At 33.9% G+C, this 26,178-nt stretch overlaps 1 protein-coding gene across 9 annotated transcripts; it reads left to right on the top strand.

The window, feature by feature from the left end:
- The first annotated feature begins 261 nt into the window (after positions 1 to 261).
- On the top strand, positions 262 to 24,435 carry LOC120772823 (E3 SUMO-protein ligase PIAS2). Of its 9 annotated transcripts, none has more exons than XM_040101623.1 (10): positions 262 to 460; positions 548 to 791; positions 2,676 to 2,851; positions 2,934 to 3,456; positions 4,502 to 4,742; positions 4,805 to 5,039; positions 5,103 to 5,269; positions 5,343 to 5,437; positions 5,542 to 5,740; positions 6,935 to 7,571. In XM_040101623.1, exons 2-10 carry the CDS (start codon positions 576 to 578, stop codon positions 7,420 to 7,422), a joined length of 2,340 nt encoding a protein of 779 aa, XP_039957557.1. In that variant the 5' UTR covers positions 262 to 460; positions 548 to 575; the 3' UTR covers positions 7,423 to 7,571. The 9 variants fall into 9 exon arrangements, with proteins under 9 accessions (XP_039957557.1, XP_039957558.1, XP_039957556.1 ...); XM_040101627.1 differs by lacking the exon at positions 6,935 to 7,571 and adding exons at positions 20,731 to 20,799; positions 24,152 to 24,435 and having other exon boundaries at positions 264 to 791; XM_040101628.1 differs by lacking the exon at positions 6,935 to 7,571 and adding exons at positions 20,731 to 20,799; positions 20,903 to 21,489 and having other exon boundaries at positions 264 to 791.
- Positions 24,436 to 26,178: the final 1,743 nt, after the last annotated feature.

Here is a 26,178-nt window from a genome sequence, read left to right as displayed (position 1 = left end):
TGTTATAGAATTTAATAAGACAAAAAAATTTTCGATTTTTTGAAACTGTGAAACCCATGTAACTCCTTAATGCATGTTGGTAATATACAGCACACATAAAATGTTGAATTGAATGCAATGATACGGCAACGACACAGTCGTACAATGGGGTGTTCAGTGGCTTCAGGAAAATAATCAATGAAAACTGAAATAGTGGGATTTTTTTTTGTTAGAAGTAAAAAAAGATGTCTAGAATTTCGGAAGAGATTGAAAGGAAAACACACGGCGATATCAGAAAACACCGCATTTGTTAAATCGCTACTGTTAATCATATTTTGCTGTCAAATGTTTTTAATTGACATTTTTTGATTATCGCTATTGGCCAGTGTAGAGATTTGTGCAAAAGTTGTTTATAATTGGTAATCGCATGCTACCTGGCATAATAATATAGTGGCTTGTGTAGTGATTGATGGTAGCAAAGGTACGCTAAACGTAGACCAAAATTTCTGTGCATTGGCTTATGTGTGTGATAATTGCCCTTAAAGTTCTCATTATTGTGTGCGTGCAGAAACATTGATATTTCAAGTGCCGGTGCGATGCGTAAAACTCGTTCTCAAACTCAGGCGGAGGCCGCAATGGCAAATGCGGGACGTACGACTTCCACATCCAATTCACCATCCATTGTTTCATCGACGGAGAACAGTGGAGCGCAAAACATGAGCACGAGTAATCGCATGCCTCAAAATATCCAGATTGCTGCCGTAAGTGCACAAAAGCGTATTGTGCAACAAACGGAGCATTTCAAAATCAAGGTATGCCTACAGGCCATGGAAAGAGATGGTTTTGCTTTTGGGTGTTCAAGATAATCTTATATTAAATGCATTTTTTGTTAATGAAAATTATAGTTTAATACAAAACCAACATAAAACGTTGGCTGCTGTCAAAAATCCCGCTATTTCGTGACCAGCTGTCCTTATAAATCTATAGGTGTGTTTGCTTCTTTGCGCGCCTTATAGTTGACGTACACGTTTATGAATTTATCGAATTGATAAAAGTAATTGAATATTTTAAACAATTTTGATGTAGGTAACAATAATGTGTACAATATTTATGTAATTCAAAATGAAAGTAAGTATAAATACATTTTATTAACAATTTCTACATCGCATAAAATCACATATTGGTTGCCACTTTTCTACTCTAAAGAATACCAAGAATTGAAGTTCAATATCTCTAATTTTTTTTATACAAGTTAGAAAAATTTAAGCACATTTTGGGAAATGACTAACCCCAATTCCTTTCAGTGAAATTAAGTAATTAAAATTAGCAAAATGTTACAAAAAATACTAAGAGTAGTATAAGTTGAGTAAATAAGTATTAATATAAATTGTTTAGTTGCAACTTATATATTTTAAGTTTGTGTCTTCCTTTTATGTGCTATTTATCATGCTTTGTTGTGTTGATATTTCATCAACCATTTAGTATGTTCAGTATCGTTCCAAACGAAAATATGTTTTCTAAAATAGTGGGAAATTAATTTACACCAAACTGAAGTCGGTGCTGTCGCCGCCATATTCTTTGCGGACAACTTAATTTTTGTGTGTTGAATGAAACGAAATCGTAGCAGTTTCTCGGTAAATGTATATCTTGCGCTGAAAATACAATAAATGTATTTTATTTTACAGTAAAAAGTAAATTTCGGAAGTTGTTGGAAACTTTTAAAACTATGCTTATTATAAATAATGTGCAGAATAATATTTTGTGTTGATTAAATTAAAAACAGCTAAATATTTTTTCCATCCCTCTATTTGTTGAGAAAGTGTGCAATGCAAAGTATAATTTATTGCCAATACTCGGAAGAAAGAATAGTACAAATTCGTGCAGCATAATATCGCTTTGCATCAGGTATGAAATTATAACATTTTCTCAAATGCATTTAGTGAAAAAAGTAGTTCAACTAAGAAAACAACAGTTATATGGTGAGAACGAAGTGTCCGGCAAAGGGCACATGCAAATTAGGGATTTGCAAACACCATAACTTATCTCAGGTCGCAGTGGCGTGGGTGCTTCCCCGACACTTGTGGGTGATTTTCTCAATGCTTTGTACAATTTGGAATGCACAAAATTAAGTAGTTGGTTTTAGATAACAATAAAATCAAAGGACGCATTATTTTAGATGCGTGATATTTAAATAACAAAAGACATTAGTATTTCTAACCTAGTTTCAGGTGTCTAGTGGGGCGACTACAGTATTATCCGTCAGAGTGTAAGGTTTATTTTATGCAATGAAAATAACAAAAAATATATAAAGAATATTTGATTTACATACTTCTCCCAGTAATCATTTAAATTTTTTAGGATAAATAACTTTGTTTCTTGGCTTATTTACATATATTAGTCTTATAAATACATATTATTTCTATAATTATGAATAGATATACTGTTTAAAACTAAATTCTTACTGTTGTTTACAAGGGAATAGAACTTTTGAAAGTTCAAGAATCTTCAATCGATAGCTTCCAAAAATGCATTAATTTTTTTTTTCAAAACAAATCTGCTTAAACTAACGGTTAGAACTAAAATTTACTTTTAAATTGGGACTGGATATTGTTTATGCATCATATATACTATTATTGTATATCTCACCTCTCTCTACATATTGGTTTTCTGTGAATTTTTTGTTTATTTTTTTCTAGGAATGTGAGGAAATGATAAATTTGCTTCGCGTAGTAGAGCTGCAACAGATACTATCATTTTTGAATATTTCGTTTGCTGGTCGTAAAATTGACTTACAACGGCGCATCATTAATCTATTACATACAAACTACGACTTATTGTCTCATAAAATACGTGAAGTTTACACACAATCAATGTAAGTTCACCTATTTATACAAAATAACAAAACTCTTCGTGGAGACAAGAAAATAAAATAAAATATACGCCTTGTATTACAGTGCGGAGCAGCAAGCTCAGCAGTACGGGCCAACAGATCCAAAAAGGATGTATTCACACATGCAAATGCCACAAGTGCAGCCCAATCCAGCAGCTGGTCTGCCTAATGCCGGTCAACCAACAGCTGTTGGTGCCCAACCAATCGCCGGTGTGCCGCCGACTGGGCCCGGCGTTGCCAACAATATGGTACCGTTTATGAATCCCATACCCACACATATACCGATACATCCAGACGTACGTCTTAAGAAACTAGCTTTTTATGATGTACTGGGTGTGCTGATTAAGCCTTCATCACTTGTGCCGCGCAATACACAGCGTATACAAGAGGTGCCCTTCTACTTTACATTGACACCACAACAGGCCACAGAGATTGCATCAAATCGTGACATACGAAACAGTAATAAGATTGAGCATGCCATACAGGTTCAGCTACGTTTCTGTTTATTAGAAACGTCATGCGAACAAGAGGACTGTTTCCCGCCCAGTGTCAGTGTAAAGGTCAACAATAAGTTGTGTCAACTGCCGGTAAGTGGATAGTATTTTGTTTTTATTTACTCTTATTTATGTTTTTGATTAAACATTTTTAAATTTTATAATTTTTTTAGTTTGGTCATAAAAATATATTTATTTTTCTATGTATATATATAATTTATTATTAATAGCGGTAATAGCTTATTAATATTTTTTTTTAATTTTTTGATACATTTTTTTATATGTATTTTTTGAGAAATTTTAAAAAATATATTTTTTTTTGTTTAAAAAAATTTCTATCCTATATTATACATTGACTCGTTACTAAACTTTAGATTCTGTTCATATTCTTTATTTTTTGTATTTTGTATTTTCATACCCTGAACAGGGTGTATTAAGTTTGCTACGAATTTTGTAACACCCAGAAGGAAACTTAAAAAACTCTAACTCTGAGCCGATTCAGCCGTAAAACCACTGTTGTTGTTGTTGTCGTTGTAGTCGTTGTTGTAGCACCAGAATTCTGCTGAGTTGACGGTCCTTGACCGGATACACAATCCGGGTACGTCCCGGTTACGTATACTCGACTGTCGTGGCCATGTACGTCTGCCTGTATATACGCCAAGTAGTCCCTCAGTTTCGAGATACCACTCTGAAATTTTGCAAACGTTATGTTATACCAGTTATATCGAACAACTATAGCATACAGCTGTGATACAAAGTGATCGATCAAAATCAAGTTGTTATATGTAAAACTTTTTGTTTATGAAAGGTATTATAGCTTCGGTGCAAACGACGTAAAGTTTTTTTTTATTTTTATATTATTTACTTTTGAATTGTTTTCTTCTAATTTAAAATTTATGTGTAGTATTTAATTTTTATACAATTGTATTACATACTATTTTTGTTTTTTTTTTCTTTTATGTTTATGTTTTATGGTTATTATGTTTTTATTTTTTGTTTTTATTTATTTATTTATTTTTTTCTTATTCATTTTTATTTATTTATTTTTTTTTTATTTTTACTTCTTATTTTATTTTTGTTTTTTTTTTTTGCAAAAATATTCTTTAAATTTAATTTTTGATTTTATTTTTGCTACCAGAATGTCATTCCAACAAACAGACCGAATGTGGAACCAAAACGACCACCACGCCCCGTCAATGTCACAGCAAATGTAAAGCTTTCGCCTACGGTTACCAACACAATCACAGTACAATGGTGCCCGGATTATACGCGTGGCTATTGCATTGCCGTATACTTGGTGAAGAAGCTAACTTCAGCGCAATTATTGCATCGCATGAAGACCAAGGGCGTTAAACCAGCCGACTACACGCGCGGTTTAAGTATGCAAATCTCCTAATTCCAAACTACTGTTTTTGCTAAGAGTATGTCGTTTAATTTACAGTTAAAGAGAAACTCACTGAAGATGCAGATTGCGAAATCGCTACAACAATGCTTAAAGTTTCGCTGAATTGTCCGTTGGGCAAGATGAAAATGTCCATACCATGCCGTGCATCGACTTGCTCGCATTTACAATGTTTTGATGCTAGTCTTTACCTGCAGATGAACGAGCGTAAGCCTACATGGAATTGTCCAGTGTGCGACAAGGCAGCCATTTACGATAATCTGGTCATTGATGGGTATGTCATTTGTGCGCTCATATGCATTTTTATTTGTTTCACATAACGTCTGCTTCATTGCAGCTACTTTCAAGAGGTGCTCGCCTCATCGCTACTTAAACCCGACGATACGGAGATACAATTACATAAAGACGGCTCATGGAGCACACATAGTTTACGTAATGAGGCTCAAGTAATCGATACGCCGACAAAGCCGGTTGAAAAAGTCGAAGTCATTTCGGATGATATCGGTATGTGAATTTAGGCCGAAATTCTGTATGAAGTGTTGCAAAATCTGTAATGAATATACTTTATACTTTTCAGAAGTCATTACCACAGAGGATGTGAAAATGGTTAAAGCTGGCGCACCACCTGCCATTGCTAATGACCAGCCCACATCAACGACAAACAGTGAAACGGTTAGTGCTTTCTCTATGTATTCAAATTTATGGATTGTTTTGTGTGTCCTTCTTCATTTTCCTACCTTGATTTAAGTACTAATTCTATTTCCCTTCTTGTGCAGGTGGATTTAACACTCAGCGATTCCGATGATGATATGCCGCTGGCCAAGCGGCGTCCCACCATTAAGCAAACTTCTGCCGCTAGCGCTACAAATTCGGCGGTGTCCACATCTAACATTAACGGCAGCGGCAATGGCAATGCTGCTGGTAACGGCGGACCCAATGCCAGTCAGCGTAATGCTTTTCAACCGCCACGAACTGGTACGTTGGACGCTTATTCGTACTAAAGAAACAAACATTAAAACAAGTAATATATATAGTTTACTATATATGCATATTTATATATTGCATAGTAGTAGTAATAGTAGTAGGCTAGGTAGGAACTCTAGGCATTAATCAAAACCCTACATTTTGCACGAACAAGCAACAAAATAGGATCTATGTATGTAGGCCTTTACTATACAAAAACACACATGTCTACAGTTACAGTTACAATTACAGTTACAATTACAGTTATATTTATTAATTTTATATTAGTTAAGCGCAACGATGTTGCTTTTTTTCATGCTGTGTGTTTTACAATTCAATTGTCTTTTAATTTGTTTCTGTGAAGAAATGGATTGTTTACACATGCGCCTTGCCTTAAAATCACAGAGTAGTGTTCTAATGCCCTGAGAATGGTACGTCCGGTTTCTTAGGCACTTTTTTACAACAACTTTTACAACTTTATTATTGGTTTTGTGGAAGGCGGTCTCATCTTGCTTTAGAAATGAAAAATTGTATATAATTCTCTGACTTAAGGAGTGTATTTCCACTGCTTGCCGCTAGATTTATTTTGATGTTGTTGCGCATACTTATGTTAACAGAAAAACGAAAAAAGTCGAAAACTTTAACTATAACTGAAACGACGAATAAACTCCAGAGCTGATTGAGTTAAGCGGTGAGTTAGCAGACGCGTGTAGAAAAACTAAGCGATTGTGTGGAAAATCAGTGAAAAAGGGTGAAACATGAGGCGATAGCGAGGTTAAGAGAGTCAATACGTTTTCAGAAAATTTTGTTTAATCCCTATACTCTTATTCAGACGACCTTTAATTGAACTAAGCTAATTAAATATTTTGTGGTATTAAGTTCAGGCAAGTGTAGTGAAGTAAAATATGGTAAAATAGGTGTTAAACATTTTCCAGTAAATACGGTTGAGGTTATGTCATGTTGTATTAAAACTCTTGCACAGATTTTTTTGTTGAGCTTAACCATTTGATATCAAGAATCCATAGTACGCTTCGTTTAAGGCCGAGCAAAAAAATTACTTCACTGGCGATTAAGCCATTTTTTGCATATGAGCTGAGAGAAAATTACTTTCGACAAGTGCCGAACAATATTGACTACCTACATATGTACATACATACATTTGGGTGGTGAACTTTTTTTACTAGTGGTTCCAAACGGATTTTTCAGGCTTAAACGTTTTGGCAGTTTTAAATGCTTTGACTCGAGCAACGGAAAGTGTGCTACCGACACAATTTTCGCAGGATGCCGTTGATGCCGTTTGTAATGGCAATGCTGCCGGACTACAGAAGAGGAAGACATCGGCGGATTGTCGGAAAGAAATTGGTGCACAAAAAAGAGCACGGGAAGACAAATGTGAATCCATTGAATCAACAATTGTGGCGCCGATTACAGCTACTGGCGAGTTGTCTGCTATTACCAATTTGCCGAAGGCTATCAATGCACCAGTAAAAACTGCGACTGCTACAACGAATTCCAAAAAACTGAAAGAAACTGAAGATAGTGCAAAAGCCCTTAGAGAGCGCAGAAAAGCTCTGAGGGAAAAGATGTTGGCAACTGTGCAGAAGCTTGATGATGTTAGTAGTACTACTAATGCATCAAAGCCGACAAATAAGAGCAAATTGGGAGCGTCAACGACTCACACGCGAAAAAAATGATATTACATAGGAAAAGTTACATCAAGCAGTGCATATGTTAAATTAAAAATTAAGCGCGTTAATTGTCTAATGCAAACGTCTTTGTAGTTGCCAAAGAATTTCCACTTTGAATTAATGAAGTTCGTACATTTGTATGTAGTAAACAAATTGAAGAACTAGTGCTATCTCTTTCTTTTTTCGAAATATTAGGTTTGTTTCTGTAGTGCTCGTAGCTAACAGCTAAAAACAAGAAGAAGAATACGAAAAATTTGTTACTATCAAAAAGCGAAATACCAAAAAAGTAAAGAAACCGCAAATTAGCAAGATTTTCCCAAAATTAATCAATAATTTATTTTTGCATCTAAAATTAACAAAATCCAGGCTAATGCGTCAAACATCGTTTGTTTACAATGGGCTTTAACAGCTCTTTCTTCAAATGATAATATCTATTTTCTGCTAGTAGAAATTTCATTAGTAGAAAGTTGCAGCCCTCTCTACTATTTACTACTTTCTTGATAGCTATTTAGAAACAAACCAATTATATGTCATATAAAATGTAAACGCTTGCAGTGAAGTGTGAAACCGTAAATTTAATGAAATATACTCACATATTATGCATTTGTAATGTGGTGACCGCTTTGAAACCATTTTTCAAATTCAAAAACAAAGCCTTAACACTTACATACAAAGCTACTTTGCGTTGATCGTAACACTTTTGTGTTTACTATTGACATAATTTTGAATTTTTTCTTACAAAATAATTTTTGTGTGATTTTCCGCTCAAAAATTATTTCAAAAATAGCAAATACATAGTTCATCAAAATTGAATTGTTACAAAAAATTTTTCCATTGCATTTGCAAATTTCGGTACTCACGTAAAATTCCAAACCAAAAACTAATTCCAAAACACGACGTAGCCGCCGCAGCAGCATCATCAACATCCAACAATAACAACCTCAGCAAACGCTTCCAAATAACAAACAACTGCTTGTCTACACTGCCACGCCCTTCAAGTTCGCCGCGCGTTTGCGTTGTATAAAGGCAGTTCAGAGCAAGAATTTGCCACAGTGACGTACACAACTAACGCACACTCACACACTCGCCGACAATTGCGACGCCATGCTTTTAGAGTTCGAAAAAGTGCAGCATTATCAGAAGTTGATCGAGTCGAGCGTCATAGTGCTGATTGGTTTGTTTATGCATCTGAATCGCATCAGCATAATCGAGTTGAAGTATTCTCGTTTGCCACTGCTGACGCCCAACGTTGCTTCCAGTCTATTTGTATTCTCTGTGCTATGTATTCTCACGAAATTGCGTCCACTTTGGCCGAGTGCATTGCGTAAGCCGCAGCGTGCTTTGATATTCTTCATTGAATTGTCACTGATTTTGTATGCCAATGATTTTCTATTGCGTCAAGTCTGGTTGCCCAGTTTGAAGTTGTTGAATTTTATTTGTCGCTTTCTCGGCCAGTATGTGATTGTGGCGAATGAGTCATTTTTGGCCAATAATGCGCCTACATTGTCGTCGTGGATTCGTAATGACGCTTTCTATATGGCACGTTTCCTACTTGCAGTCATTGCTTTCGTCTTCATGATCGATATAACGGGCATATTGGAGTTCACATTGAATGTTATACGCCCGAGTGATAGTCATGCGTTGCGTTATTTTCGTGGCAACATCGATGATGACACAACCGATCCGTTGGCGGCATATGCTTACGATGAGCCCTTGATGGAACTTAATACGCCCTCAGTACCCTCAAGCGATACGTATAGCCTGAATAATAGTCTGGCCGAATTGAATTCTTCTAATTTTGATGTTAATGATTTACCATATGTACCGCAAGAGGATCTACTCAATTTGGGACATCGTGTTGGCGCGCGTAGGCGTCGTCAGCCGATGCGAAAGGCGAAGCGTGGCAAAGTGCTATTGAACGAGGCGGAAAACGAATGCACTTGTTGATGCTAAGCGACTGTCCGAATTCTTGTACAATTTTGTGGATTAATGAACTAAGTCTTCTTTTTGTATAACTGTATAGTTGTATGTATATTTTTTACTATGTATGTGCAATATTCTTAGGCGAGTGTACCATCTGTATGTTGTTGTATGTATGTATGCATTTTTCATTTTATAAACAAACAAAGCGGAACATTTTGTATAAAACTTAATATGAAAGGAATAAATTTGAATAAACCTTTATTGTATATTTTGTTGCTAACTAGAGAAAAAAATATGAATTTTTATTAGTAAAATTGTTTGCGGAAATCTATTTGCTGTTAGCGTTACTTTTCGAACGTGTCTCGTTAAGTTTTGTGTTCGGCAGCTTTCTTAGGTTAACGTACAAATTCCTTGTTTCTTTGAAAAATGTAATAAATTTCCTCTTTTTCTGGTCAACATATTAATTTCTTCACCTACAGCGTTTAAACAGCTGATTTTTTAGTTTTTATCAATTTCTTAACAACATATAAAATAGCCTGTTCCTTCACTAAGATTTTTAGCGGAAATAAAAAGTATACAACAAGAATTATCATGGAAACGTAGTCATTAGCACTCTTCTTTAGAAATTGATGAATGAGCACACGTAAACAAGAGTTTCGGGTAGTTCAGTCAATTTGGTCTAAAGAAACTCATAGAAACTTTAGCAGAAATCTCTAATAATTAACGTTAGTTGGCTTGCAGGGTAATGTTCGTCGTTCTTTCTGATACGCGCCAAAATGTAGGCAACGTATGCTTGTTATAAGTAATTAAATTTACATATGTGGTATGACATTATTATTACGCAATAGGATTTTTATCCTCAACAAATGAATTCCTAAATCATTAATAAAAAATTCCGATCGAAATGAAAATTTTATCATGTTTTGCTGCCAAAAAGTTCTATTGTTTTTACTGTATCCGTTCAGAAATTATTTGTTTTTTTGTAAAAGTAAATCTCCCAAGAAAGTTCTGTGTTCTAATTATTATTTTAAATTTTTTTGTTTTACTTACGAAAGTAAAACTTTTATCTCTCCTACTTCATCCAACATTTCTGCTCAGAAATTATAAACCAGAAAACTGCAACAAGAAAAAATCAGTTGATCATGATTTAAACATAAAATGTGCTTAATTTTACAGCTTCAGCTACACATTTTTTACGATTTTCTTTTATTCACACATCCTTCCATTCACCCACATTGCATTTGCTAAACATGTGGAACGCATTCAAAAATCAGACATTAGAATATCATCGCATTTAAGTCCAATTGTTGTAAGATTGGGAAGCTTATTGTAAATTTAATGTTTGCAATTTTTTCTCTTTTCTCTCGTTTTCTCTATTTTTTTTTTCACAAATAACGGTATTTTGTTTGCTTACTATTTCCGCCCGCCAACTTGTTCTGCGCTGGCGCTTGTGCATACGACCGTGGAAAACCTGTACAAAAAAATTGAAAAAAAAATAAAATTAAATTGAAAAAAAAAAAAAATACACAACAAAAAGCACAACAAAAGGAAATGGTAGAGGAGAATGAACAAAATTTTCAATGTTTGGAACTTACCGATTCGTCGCCCCGTATACATAGCGTCGATACCAGAACCGAGCTGTACAGCGATGCACTGACTCAACAACAACAACAATACTACGCACACGAACACCGCCAACAGCAACAACAACAACAGCAAATGCAAAGTAATCGCCGCGGCAGCAGTGTAAGTAGCGGCGCAAGTGTATCCTCTAATTCGGCTGCCACATCAACACCAACCACGAACGCTATGGAGTCCACATCGGCTGCACCCAACGAGCCAGAACCGTAAATTCCGTACGGATGTTGAGTTAAATTGTTGGTATTCCAAATACATACTTTGTATGTTTCTGCATGAGCTGTATTTATATATACATATGTACATATTCTTATGTATATTGTATGTAAATGCAGAAAGTTGTTGTAGCAAATGGTGGGTGAACTTGCACGATAGTTTTCCTTTGTATATTGTAAAAAAAAAACTACCAGATAATTCCAATTTTAGACTATATACTTTCTGAGTCGTGTAACCGATTTTAATTTGGTAACTGTCTTGGGGGGAAAACTATTTCAGTAAAATTTTTTTTAATCAATTTTAAAACTCAAGTTATCTTTTGTGGAGTCATGTTTTCGCTCGGACACCACTTACATCAGCTGATGGTAAAAATCCTCGATTTCATGAAACATTGTTCGGTAAAAAATTTTTACATACCAAATCATGCAATTTCCCAACATTTCTATATAATCTTTACTGCTGACTTTCGAAGTTTTGTGGTGGGAATGTCTGAAATTTACCAGACTGGTTCTGAAATCAAGAGACTTTCACCAAAAATCAATCAAAAATAATGAAAAATTGTTTTTCATTTCAACAGTTAGTATCGTTGTTGTTGTAGCGGCAGAATTCTGTATCGTCAATATGAACTGTTGAAAGTTTCATGTTGGTTGTCTTTCAAGAAATCACTCCAAAATAAAATTTTATCTTTTTATGCCAAAAATTGCTTCAATTGTGGGTAAAATTAAAAAAAAAATTAAACTTACGTAAAATTTATCCGCTTTCTTATTACTCTTATCTTGTGTAAACTCTTTTTTATGAGATTTTAAAGTTTTAACTTAACTAAATAGTTGCGTATGATTCACAGAAACTTTATAGATAATTTAATTGTAAAAGAATGCAGTAAGAATAAGACACAAAATAGTAAACTTTTAACTCAAACTCAAAAAAAAAAACAATACAAACTATAGTTTAGGATGTTATGTAACTTATAAGTAATGCAAAAATTATTTTAAGACACATATTTAACATATTAGGCCTAAAACATAGTGGATCAAAGCGCAGCATTAAGAGAAAAAAGGACACGTAGCAAGCAAGCACGCTTTTAGGCGTGTTGCTCTAATCACTGTTGATCTTTCGCCGCGCTATGTTAAGACCTCAAATTCTGGTAGATTGAGAGATACCGTTTAGGCTATGCTTTCGAACTTTAGTTATGTTATGTTAGAAATAGGTGCCGTTATAATTGCTAAAAAGCAAATTTTGTTAAAGGCGCCTAAAAATACGCAGCTGAAAGTGGCGTAAACTCCTAAATGTATGCAATATAATTAGACATTGTTTTCACATACTCATTTCACCACAATTTTCATTATATTTTATTTTTATTATTTGTTCGCCGTTACATTTATTATTCACAGTTATATTATAATCAGTTTACAGATTTACATGTGTGTATTGTATATTCTTCGTTCTGAATTAGGTCTAGTAGATCGCATAAACGTATAGAGTGGCGCAATGCAAATTTAGCTGAACTTGAACTTGAAATATGAAAATTGATGTTTTTAATGTTTAAAATTACAACTTTTCAAATTTTAGAGATACATATGTATATAATTATTTTGACAATATTTAAACATTTTTTTTTATAAATTTTTTAATTATTTGTTCTTAAATTCCTTTGGTTTAATTAATTTATTGTAATGTTAGTTTATTTTTTAACTATTTGATTTTTTTGTTTAAAATATTTCTCTTTGTCATATCTTTTAATTTTAAATTTTTCATATTTTTAAATATTTCAGCTTATGTTTTTATGTTTCAGATATAACTATTTATTTTTTTCCTAACATTATCTTCATTCACACTATTTTTATTTTTTATATAATTGTTTTTTTTTTGGGATACACATTTTTACATTTATGAATTTTTCTTATTCTTATATATTAAATTAAAATTTTTTTTTATTGTTTTTTTTTATGTATATATTTTTTATTAGATTATTTATTTATTTCTTAGTTTATTTATTTTTTTTTAGTTTTTTATTTTTTTTTTATTTTTTTAGTATAACATGTATCTATTACATACCTAGCCTTTAACAGGTAAAATATTTTATTTTAAATTATCTAAATTTGTTACGCCACCCTGTATGTTTGCCGCATTGCGCACGTGGGGTGCGCGTTCAAAACCTTTTCTATACTCAATCGCTAAGGGTTTTTACTTCTAAAAAGACACCAGGTGTTTATTGAAGGAAAATTTCATAGCTATTACTTACATAAGTAAAGTGGGGGATGTATAGGTTTTAAAAGCATTATGTATACATACATATATACTAGCATATAATTACCTACATAAATACCTAAATTGATAAACTGTAAAGAAATCATTTCTTTAGCTTAATACTAACAGAGTGTTGATACATTTTTTTAATCATCTTAAAAATTGCCGTTTTGCTATTTCTTGCCTTTACACATACACACACACACAGATACGCTCACAACGCTTTACAATGACATTTTAACATAAAATCATGCTCTTCTTCAATGTGTGTCGCCGGCGTAACGATACCGAAATGTCCTGGAGTGAATTTCGCCAAATATTTATTTTAATATTGCAGTTGTTTTTGTTGTATTCAATAGATATTGATTGCATTATCGCCAGATTCTGCCTTGATGACAATTTTCCTGTTTTGTTAAAAAATTTCTATTCTAGTAAAAATTGTTTTAATACATAGCAAGCTTAATGGGATTCAGAATCGATTAAAAATGGTACAAAAACATTCAAAAAATCGATGTCAAAAATTTTCAAAAAAGGTTACTATTTCGGTATTTCGATACTACAATTAAAAACAAAAATAATTTTTATCAAATTATTCGAAAAATTCGATATTAGAATTTCAGGAAAAATATGTACCAAAGTATTAGAGCAATTTCGTTAAAAAAATTCTAAATTTTCAGTATTAGAATTTCAAAAAAAAGCTACTGCACTATTAAAAATTCCGGCACTTGATTTTCGATAATTCGATATTATGACTATACCATTATATCAACGTTATATCTGTGTAAAAAATTCGTACCGAGTATTAAAAAAAAGGGGATTTTAAATTTTTCAGTACTAGAATTTCAAAACAAAAGTCACTGCACTATTAATCATTTCGGCACTTGATTTCGATAATTCGATATGAAGACTACCTTTATATTAACGTTATATTTGTGCAAAAATTTTCAAAAGGAATTCGTATTTTCAAAAGTTCGGTATCAATATTTGTAAATTCACGTTACTAAAATGTTCCAATAGATGAACTCAGTTCTAAAATATTAACAAAAAGTGTTTTCATGGCAATCAGTCGGTCCGAGTTCCGTTTTTGACACACACACACACTCAATACCTATCTTTATCATTTCATACACTTCATCTATCCACTACCGCCGACTAGTCGCCACACACGCTCAAATCCACATCCTTAATATTTATAATTTAACTGATTGACTACATAATTTCTAGGTGTGCGCGTTGTGATGCGTTGAAAATGAACATTTTTGCATAAGTACTCTAATGTGCGGACGATACATACATACATACATACATACTTAGTTACATTCACCTCAAAGCACATTAATGCAAAGCATAAAAAATGCAAATGAAAGAAATGTAATTTTTAAATAAAAAAGGAAATGTTTTGAAATACAAAAACAAAAATAACTGGATTGTAGAAGTGTGTGTGTAAAGTAGGAAAGAAAAAAATTTAAAAATGTCTGCTGTATGTGGGAATCGAAGCAAATCGTGCAAGTACACAAGAGATGCAAGCGAAAAAGTAAATAAGAAGAAGAAGAGGCATAAGAATGACTTAAGAATGCAACAAAGCGCGCAGAATATTAGCACAGTTATTATTCGAATAGAAGTAAAAAAACAAAAATGTACTTTTCCTTTGCAAGGAAACCCAGACCGCCCTAGTAAACTAATATTATTGCATAATTACCTAACTAGCACTGGCGCAACCGATTCAACAAATCAAAAAAAAAAAAAAACAAAAACTAAAGAAAGCAGCAACAAAACAAAAATAGCATAATGTAATGTAAAAAGCTAGAAATAGAAGAAGAATAAGAGGAGAAGGAGGAGTAAAAACACAACAAGAACAAAATACTATCGGCTGGCATTAACTTTGCCTTTTTGTAATACAATAGATAAAAACAATAACAAAAACAAAAAACAATGTGTAACAACTTTTGTTGTAACTGTAAACATATAAAATGCGAAAAGTACATACATACATATATCAGCATATTGTATTTAAAATTAAGTAAAATTGTTAGTATAATAATTAATTTAATATTAAATAAAATAAAGCTAAATTAAACAAAGCAAAAAAAAAATGATTTTCACATTTTAATGTAAAAAAAAAAGAAAGCAAGAAAAAATTATTTAATACAGATAATTATTAAATATACTACAATAAAAAAATACTATATACATATATACATATATGACAAATATAACTCTTACGGAGCAAACAAAAAATATTTGTTCATTTCTTCTTTGTTTTATTTCCTCCTGACAATTTGATGGGTTAGTTGTTGTGTGTTCTTTCGCAGCTTTGTCGTTCTTATTAAGTTATCGAAATGGTTTCTTACAGTTTATTGCACTACTTTAGCTAAACATAATTTATTTCTACTACTCAACTTACTCTTACTCAATAACCGCATTTTTATTTTAAGCTTACATACACACATATACATATATTAAGTCTATTTAGCCGCGTATTAGTTTTCGTGATTTTTTTAAGTGGCTAAAATATCACAGTTCAGCTCTGAAAGTGGATCACCAACTAATGTGATTACTAAAGATATCTTATAACCTATCAACCACACCTCTTTCTTCTATAAGGGTATTAAAATTTACTAAAATAAGCAAAAACTTAACTTCTTTTGCACCGAAGCTATAATTCCCTTCATAAATAAATAAGTTCCACACAAGAACTAAATTTTAATCGTTCAGTTTGTACATAAGCATTGCCTTAGACTATAATCCCTGCCTAGAAGATATCTTTTGTGAAGATATCTTGTCAAATAAAATAGTTTTTCATACAAGACTTTGATTTTGATCGTTCGGTTTGTATGGAAGCTTTATGCTATCGTGTTCCGATCTGGAAAATTTCTTCAGATATTTTAGCATTGACTTAGACCATAATCCCTATCAAGTTTGGTGAAGATTTCTTGTCAAAAAAGTCTTTCATAGAAGATCTTAATTTTGATAGGTCAGTTTATATGGCAGATTTATGTTATAGTGGTCCAATCGGGAAATTTTTTCAGATATTTTAGCGTTGTTTTGGATAATAATCCCTACCAAGTTTTGTGAGCATATCTTGTCAACTAAAAAAGTTTCTCAAACAAGAATTTGATTTTGATCGTTGGGACTGTATGGCAGCTATACGCTATAGTGGTCCGATCCGGAAAATTTATTAAAATATTTTAACATTGCCTTAGACAATAATTCCTGCCAAGTTTTGTGAATACATCTGTCAAATTAAAAAGTCTCGGTCAGTTTACAAATAGACTGACTTAAATCAACTAAGCTCGCTAATCATATATTAATATATACATATGTTATACAGTCTCCGAAGGATTCTATACTCTCTGTTTACTTATAGTCTAAAGAAAGCTAAATTTCGATGGCAAGAGTTAACTATATATTAACCTCACACAGACCGGTTCAATAACGGACTATAGGCGTGGCTGAGCAAGTTGTTTTTAGCATAACTTGCTTCCAAAAATCATTCGGATGTAAAACTTTTCGGAACACTTCTCGATAAATTGATATAGTTCTCACTCCTGCCTGAACTTAATATTAATATATGCTTAGTAGTTAAGGTTACGAGGTTAGATAATTAACTTAGGCTAGCCTTCATCTCGACGACGTCGCTTTATTTGTCAATCATTATAGCTGGGCTCAGTAATTAAAGTTCGTTAGGTTAACAATTGGGGGTTTTTACTTCCATTACGACTAGAACCATTTTGCGATCGGAGTGCCATTTTCGCACTCTAAACAATATCATTGAAAGCAGAACTCCTTCCAAGAGAAATTTCGATGCTCAATGACAATCTCTTCTTGTAATATGAATACGGCCCCTTTTGATTGCCTATGGTAGTCCAGCCACAGAGGATCTTATAAGGAATTCCGTAAACCAACAGATTCTAGAGGGGAGTAAGGTTTGAAGCAAAAAAGCGATTTTTTTTGGTTTGTACAAAGCTCAGAATTAGTCGTCAGCTCCCTTTTATAAATATTAGTAACGGGGCTTTCAATAGGGACTCTAAAAAAGTGGACCGATAGGGACAGCAAACGACGCCACATTTTTTCCCGCTCTTTTGACATTTATCTTCAACAAGGTTTTCATCATGGAAAGATATACGATCCAACAACGAGTCCAAATTATTAAAATATACCACCGAAATTCAGAGTCAGTGGCCTCAACTTTAAGAGCGCTACGTCCAATATATGGTCGTCATAATCGTCCTGTCAGATCTACAATTCAGCGTCTGATGGAAAAATTTGAATCTACAGTCACAATATAAAATGTTCCCGTGCCTGTGAGACAAATAAGTGCCTGTAGGGTCGAGAATATTGCTGCCACTAGCGCACCAATTGAGGAAGAGCCAAATCAGTCTACAACACATCGTTCTCCAGCGTTTGGCATTTCTGTGACGTCGTTGTGGTGAATTTTGCGAAAAGTTCTTGGCCTACATCCTTACAAGATCAAATTGTAGCAAAAACTGAAGCCGTTTGACCTCCAGAATCGTCGTATGTTCGTGAATTGAACTGAGCAACAATTTGAAAATAATCCGGATTTTCATCGAACAATCATTTTCAGCGATGAGGCTTATTTCTGGCTGTATGGCTTTGTCAATAAGCCAAATATGCGTTATTGTTCAGGCAGGCAAATATGCATTATTACGGTTTGGTTCGGTTTATGGGCCGGCGGCGTCATTGGGCCGTACTTCTTCCGTGATGATCAAGACCGGCACGTTACTGTGAATGGGAATCGCTACCGCTCAATGATAACCGAATATTTTTGGCCTGAATTGAATATGTGAATATGTGGTTCCAACAGGACGTTGCCCAAGCCACACAGCGATTGTTACAATCGATTTATTGAAAACCATGTTTGACGAACGAGTGATCTCACAGAAGGGCCAAGTCAATTAGCCGCCTCGGCCTTTAGACTATTTCCTGTGAGGCTACATAAAGTCTATGGTCTATGCCGACAAGCTAGCGACGATTGATGAACTTCGAACGAATATCGAACGTGAAATTGCATCAGTAACGACCGATTTATGCTTGAAAACCGTTGAAAACCGTTGAAAATTGGGTTCAGCGTCTGGACTTCTGCAAGTATGCGAGTTCCATACATAAACAAACTTTTGCAGCGCTCTTATTGAACCCGTTACTAGTCGCATGAAGGAAAATGCTTTTCTACAGTCAAATATAAATCTACCCAGACTGCTAAGGCAAATTAATATTCAAAGGTCAACAACATTTCATTTCTTTCCGTCGAAATATTCTTTAAAGTTTGTACTTAATTTTTGAAGTTTTTTTAACAGAGTTTATAAGTTATACCGTACACGTTTTACTGTGACTGATACATACATAATACTACTAATACCATCTATATGATTTCTATTAGTTAGATTATAACTATCAGTTAAGGAGATATAGCATTTGGGTGAAGCAACTTGTGTTAATTTATAAAAAAATTAATCAAAAAGCATTTTGTATGTTAATAAAGCATTGGTTTTTTGGGGAAAAATACTGTTGAATTTGGGCTGTGCACCACTGAAGTCAACTGAGTCCAATCGACAGTCAGTCTAGTGCACTGCATATTATGAAACGGTTCTCAAACGTGGAAAGACAAAAACATCGGCTGGCAAGGTTATGGCATCAGTCTTTTGGGATGCACGTGGTATATTATTCATCGAACGATTACTGAGCCAGTTTTAATCCATTGTATTGCGTATTTTGTTGCAGTTCTATTCTACCATTCCTAATATTTAGCAATTTTATTATTTTATAGGGAGGATCAGTTTGGAATTGTACGCATATACTTAATCGTTCGCGTTTACATATTTCACTGCTTTGTGCAATGCTTCGAAAAGATTTCTATATATCGCTCATTTGCTGCAAGACCGGCATAAATCAAAAAACGTGATTTTTGAGTTAATGATGCAGAATTGTTCGTTATATCATACTTCATGTTGAGTGAAGAATTCATATGAATACCTCTTATATGCTCCGCTTGAGAAAAGAATATGATTCCTGTTTTCCGTGTAAGGTTGGAGTCAGTTGAAAACTTTTAACGCGTTTTCTGGCAAATCGATTTTTTTGACTTATGCCGGTCTTGCAGCAAATGAGCGATATGTATCTCAAATTATAAGAGAATTTTTTATCAAAACTCCAATTATTCAGCTATATTTTTATGCTAGATATAGTGTTTGGTTTGTTATGAATGCATTTGCGTTTTCGTCCATAATCTATGTAGCAAAGTATCCCTAATGCCTTGACGACGAAAATGTCAATGTCATTTTTTGTTATGATATTAAACATATCTGACGGGTTTGTCCTAAAAAAACTGCCTGGTTTATGAGCAATCTGACGGGTTCGCCCTGAAAAACTGGTTTAGGAACACAGTCAGTATAACCCTTATACTAAGCATGTATGGATATGAAATTTTTTTTACATATTTCTTTCTATTTTTGAATTACTAAATTTTTTAAATGATTCTTACATGAATTTTGAACAAATGTTTATGATTTGAAATATAATTTTTGTGTTTTTGAATTGTATTGAATTTTAACATAAAGAGATGAAAAGTATCCTATGTCCTTACCCTGGTTCTAAGCTACCTCCACACCAACCAAATCGGTTCAGCCGCTCTTGAGTTATAAATGGTGTAAATAACACGACTTTCCTTTATACATATATATCGATATTGTATAACGACAATATACACATTATCAAAAATGAAAATCAATTAAAAATTTTATCGAAATTAAAAATAAAATGAAAATTGTACCGAAAACGAGATTTGACCTGCCTCGTCTTAGAGGTGGTATATTCACTTCTTTTAAAGTCCTTTTTGGCTATTGATACGTTTTTTGTTGGTAGGATGGTTTAAGAAAATGTAAAGCCATCGTAAAAGTCTTTAATGCTAATTAACCGAATCGTTTGAAATTTTTCTTGAATGTGTTTTTTTTTAAATCAGTTATAAATGATTTTAGATTCAAATCTGAATGAATTATGCAGATGTGTATTATTTACAAGAATTTTGCTAGAACTGTAGAAAATTTCAACCTTTCATCAATCATGTATAGATCCTTTAGCTTTTTGTTTTTGAAAATACTTAAAAATAATATGATTTCGACTACTTGTTCTGGGGTTAAAATATTCTAGAGAGTATTTCACTAGCAGTTTCTGGAGTTTCGAAAAAAAATCTATTCAAAGATAAGACATCTTTTTTTAGTTTTTTACTTCTTTCATTAAATGCATTTAATAAATAATATGTATATATATTTTTTTCAGAAGCGGACACCACCATAATATCACTAGATTCACCCTCACCACCGAACAGTCCAAAATACTCGGAAAGAGGTGAGTAGAGAGCAGAGTATTTGTTTGTGAGAACAACGCTTGCAGCAACACATGTGTATGAGTTATTACTTATTTTGGCACTTTTGTATTTTTCCACCCGTAGACGTCAGCTCTGCCGAGACTCCTACAGCCTCAAATGTCGTGTACACGTCTAATAGTAAGAATAGCGATTTTCTTCTGAATCCCTGCGCTTTTCGTAGATAAACGCAACGTAGGCCTTCGCTGCATTGTAAACTTGAATATTTCTAGTTTTTAAACAAACAAAAAAAAATAATACAAAATTATTTCATTAAAAATTATTTATGATATTCCCCAACTCTTCAAATGAAAATGAAGAAAATGCGACAATTTTTTTTAATTATAAATTATTTTTAATTTGATGAAATTGCTCTACACAATCATAATTACCGAAATCATAATAACATAACAAATAATTTTTAGAAATAACGAAAGAATCGTTGCATACCTCTATATATAGTATATATAAATACATTTGTACGCATACTGCTAAATTTCACGTCGCATTTCGTGAATATTTTCTTTGGTAAAACTTAAACACATACATATGTATATAGTTCATTATGCTTTAGTTGTTAAGTTACACCCATTCGGACATACAGACAGACAAGAATATGTTTCGTTTTTTTTTGTCAAATAACATGAACAAGGTACAAATTTCATTGAAGCCACTTATGCGATACATACCTACATACCTTTTTACATAGTATATAGTACATACATACATTCATATTTTTAAATTTCAATAAAAAGCATTTATAATATCAATACGTGTTTATTTTTTTACGCGTGGTACGCTTCACTCGTCCTTCAACTGCATATCTGAAAACTTGGATCACTGCGTCGCAAAGGCGACTCGTGGCGAGTTTTTCTCTGTTAAATTAGCGTGGAGGGATATGTGAATGATGGTGGTAGACGTAGTGCATCCTCCTTCAGGGAATTGAGCATTCACTCCGACAGCAGAGCGGCAATACCAACGCCGAGCTCGCTAACTGTGCGCCCAAAGCTACCCAAGGAGTGTCTGTCCTTTCTAGAAATAGCGTCAATGTACTTTATTTTAAGACTCGTTTGGTTGCCTGGTCATTGCGGAATTGCTGGCAAGTGCATAGCTGATGGTTGTACTCGCACTTCACCAATGGACCTCCCGCAGGTCGACGATCAGGTCTTGTGCGACTGCGCGTGCCATTTGGCCTAGAGTAGAACCCAGGATATCTACTGAACTCATTGTCCTTACAAAGTACATCCTGTCGCAATCGTAGGGGTTCTGACTGGACACTGCAGTAAGGCTAAAAGCCAACAAGTCGGATGCTGGTTCTCAAAGTTGTATGGATGAGAGGGAGGTGGAAACACCCAGGCACTTTCTTCTACTTTTACTAGCCTTTACAAGACCGAGATTGAAACATCTCTGAAAATCATCGAAACTGATATTGGACTTCGCAACATATTTGTGATAGGCTTCAAGCGCTTTGTGGATTTGTAAGGTCTTATGATCTATAGGAGTTTAGGTACCGCAATGGACCGTCGTTCTAGGCTGTCCAAGTGAGATCCTTGTCAGGATCGACCTCTTAACTTAACATAATCTAAGCTTGAAAGCTTTTGGATCAATTAAATCTTTTATAATATGACTACGGTTTCCTAAATAACTAGCTGTCCAATCAGCTTTCAAAGTAAATACGAGTAGTTGACATTCACCACTTTATCATGAAAAGAAAGCTGGACGGACTGAAAAATTAATGGTCTAAGAAAGAAAAATCGTTTTGTTGGGGAAATATGGTATGGTCGTTCTTTTTTATATGTATTATCTTCATCTATAACAATGAGTTCATTGTAATGACCCTCTAGCTTTTCTTTACCGGTTCCATAGTTTCCACCTTGACCTTTTATTATGAGTGATACCTTTTTTCAGCGAGCCACTTTTTGAGTCTAAGAAATTAATAGTGCTGGAGCGAAATCGGTCGTATCATAAGCTGAACGCAAAAGACCATACATCTTCCGCAGAACCTTTCCCTCGAAAGCTCCTAAGACCGATTCATCATATGATGTCATCGTCCATACCTCTGCACCATATAGCAGGTCAGGGAGGATGAGTGATTTGTAGAGTTTGGTCTTTGTTGAAGTAGCACCTGTTGGCAAGAGTTGTTCTGCGTAGGATTTAAAGGCTGATATTGTGGTTAGTGCTGAGCTGATTCCAAGAAAGACGAAATTGTCTATGACTTCGAAGTTATGATTGTTAACGTAATTGTCGTAGCCAAGTTGCGAGTGTGGCTGCTGTTTGTTAGATGACAGGATATATTTCGTCTTGTCCTTGTTCACAACCAGCCCCATACGCTTCGCTTCCTTATTCAGTCTGGAGAAAGCAGAGAAGATTGTACCTTCTCTATTCAGTTTTGCAAGTGTCGCTTTTCCTTCCACGGGTCTTTTCCAAGACTTGGTGCATTGTGAAAATCTGGTCGATTATAGATTTTCCATGCCCAATCTGTTCGTTGATTGTGGGCTTCAGTCATTCACACAGTACGCTCGATAGAACCTTATATGCGTTGTTAAGAAGGATTATCCCACGGAATTTGGCGCACAATTTGGGGTCTCCTTTTTTGTGGATTGTTTTCGAACGATATTTCTCGAAAAAAGATAATATATTTGAGGATGTTCTCGCATTACCTAGAAGCACCAATTTGTAACAGTTAAAACTTATGTGACCCTCAACAAAAAATCGAACAAGCCTTTTGTAAGATCGAACCAGAAACAGTTCTTAACATGTTTTGACATATTGATGAAAAATGTTAATGAAATTAACTTTAACAGGTTTCATAAAGAAATAATAATATCCTTCTAATTTCTGTGTAATTCCTTCATATATTTATATATTGAAGAGAGTATATTAAATCTGCCACGAAGTTTGTAAAACCCAGAAGCAAACGTCGGAAACTATATAAAATATAAACATAAAATAAAAATATCAACAGCACGACATGCAACTTAGTCATGTCCGTCTGTCTGTCTGTATATAGCGATCTAGTCCCTCAGTTTTTGATATATCGATCTGACATTTTTTACACGTTCTTTTCTCGCAAAGAAGCCGCTCATTTGTCGGAAACGCCGATATCAGAGCACCATAGCATATTTCTACCCTACAAACTGAATGATCGTAATCAAGTCCTTGTAAGCAATCTTTTGTATTGGGGAAGGGCGTTATAGCTTCGGTGCAACCGAAGTTAACGTTTTTTCTTGTTTTCATTCATATTTCGCATATTTTGTTCTTGTGTTTGTTTGTGTTTTTATGCACCATTCTTTATTTTATATTTCTTTTTCTTTCTTATTCATTTCATTATTATAGCTAAAACACACGCCCTTAACGCCCACAATAAGCACACAAACGTGGATTTTATTAGGGGCAACCCTCCACAAAATTTAAAGGCAATTAAGACTCGTCACTGGTGGGCTTACAATGGCCGAAACGCGGGCAGAAAAAAGTTGTGAAATATCTGTGAAAAATCCCGTCTAAAGAAAAGTTGCGGTCAAATTAAATTCTTTTTGTTAATAAATTTTTCAATAGAACCTGTGTTAAAACTCATCATTTCAAATCTATATATGTAAATACTTGGTAACGCATATTATTTTATTGTTTACAGATGTATATATTTAAATATGCACATTATTTTGAAATTCATTATTTTTTTATAAAATTTATCAATTCTTTTAATAAAAAAGTCAAAAGTCGAAAAGACAAAAAATGATTTACTTGTATTCATGCACACAGACAGGCCTATGTTTGACGTTCGGCTCTTTACTTACAAAAGTCGTATTAAAAAAGTAATCAGTGTAGGAGTGTTGTTCGATTCGTCATACTCCAGGTCTAGGGGTAGATAATACCACCAGACTTTCGGTTCCACGCCAGCCAGTCAAGCACTGAATTTTTAGCTTTTTATAGGCGAGGAATATGCTTTTGAAAATAAATGAAAGAGCTTTAGTTTACAGCATCGATGGATGTGAAATTTTTTAAATGTCGAAATTAATAGACCAGTAAAGAGAAATCCATGATTTTTTCCACTCACTTTAGTAATATGTATCCCGTATTTTAGAATAGTTAGTTAGTTACATACACATGACGTTAGATAAGTCTTCATACTAAAAAACATCTCAGACTGTTTTGTTTGGAAAGAAAAAATGTGGCAAATTTTATAGCTATTTTCTATAAAGACGAACACAAGCCCGATGGCTGAAAATAATAACAGTATTTGAGGTCCTGATCTTGCAACAGTCAATCACAAATTTGGTTCCGTCTATTCCGTTCTGGTAAATTTGATATCAAAGTTGTACCATGATTTACAAGAATAATATAAGAATAATAAATAATAGTTTCTGATGTTGAAAAGTGGGTCACAGTCAAATTGCGAATCAGCATTGACGTTCAGGAAAGTTTTGATCTATGTTAGGTGGGATTACGTCCAAACTCCTAATTCGAATCTGTACTGCTAACAGTTAGAGCGTCTAAAGGAAGGAATTGCCCAGAAGCAACCAGTTTTGGCCAAAAGAGAGTTCCATCAGGACACACATCGAAAGTGACTTATCAGCAGCTCCGCGAGCTTGGTGGGAGGTTCTTATACATCCACCTTGTAGACCGAACCAGGCACCAAGCGATTACTACCCGTTACAGTCTATGACGAATGATTTTGTTGGTAAAAAAATTTGGCTTAAGGAGGGATAATGAAAATCTACGAAATTTTCTTCAGAATAGCAACAAGTTATCGTATAAAACGTTGAATATTTGATCTAAATCGGCTAATTCTCACTGTGCTAAAGAAATCTCTAATTTAAGGCCAAAATAATCACCCCTATCATGCATTTCGATTAAGTTCCCGATCTACGCTCCGCCGGAGTCGAAATTAGGTATCATGCGTTGCAATAGGATTGAAAGAAGAAGAGGAAGAGCTATAACTCTTTCGAAATCAGCTGTTTGCCTTGAAATATGTGAAACTGGAACATAACAAAGCAAAAATACACAAATAAATAATAAAATGAAAGTAAAATTTTTATAATGTTATTATTTTTATTAAACGTAAGTATGGAATCTTTATCCGCGGCGATATTACTGGTAGAGGAGGAGAGCAGCGCATCTCAGAATGCTGGGGTGAGAATTGAAAGGAGAAGATTACGAGATAGTATGTGCGATCCCTTCGAGATGAATGACAGGCTGGAAGTAATTGCACGTGAAAGTAGACAATTTTCTTACAATTTGTTTACTAATTTAGATTCAAAAAAACTGTAACAAAACGTTAGATTTTACAAATTCGTTTTCAATTCAATTAATACCTTACCTTTCTCCATGCATTTGAGTCTTTTGATGGTGGACCAAGCGCATTT

Source organism: Bactrocera tryoni, chromosome 3 (assembly GCF_016617805.1).
Source record: "Bactrocera tryoni isolate S06 chromosome 3, CSIRO_BtryS06_freeze2, whole genome shotgun sequence".
Classification (NCBI taxonomy): domain Eukaryota; kingdom Metazoa; phylum Arthropoda; class Insecta; order Diptera; family Tephritidae; genus Bactrocera; species Bactrocera tryoni.
This window is presented reverse-complemented; position numbering and strand designations above follow the sequence as displayed.

What these genes read in the sequence shown, in the direction of transcription:
- LOC120772823 (XM_040101623.1), top strand. Translation starts at nt 576, where the DNA reads ATGCGTAAAACTCGTTCTCAAACTCAGGCGGAGGCCGCAATGGCAAAT. An exon ending in GAAGTTTACACACAATCAAT is followed by an intron (nt 2,852 to 2,933) that starts GTAAGTTCACCT and finishes CTTGTATTACAG; the next exon opens with TGCGGAGCAGCAAGCTCAGC. An exon ending in GATAATCTGGTCATTGATGG is followed by an intron (nt 5,040 to 5,102) that starts GTATGTCATTTG and finishes GCTTCATTGCAG; the next exon opens with CTACTTTCAAGAGGTGCTCG.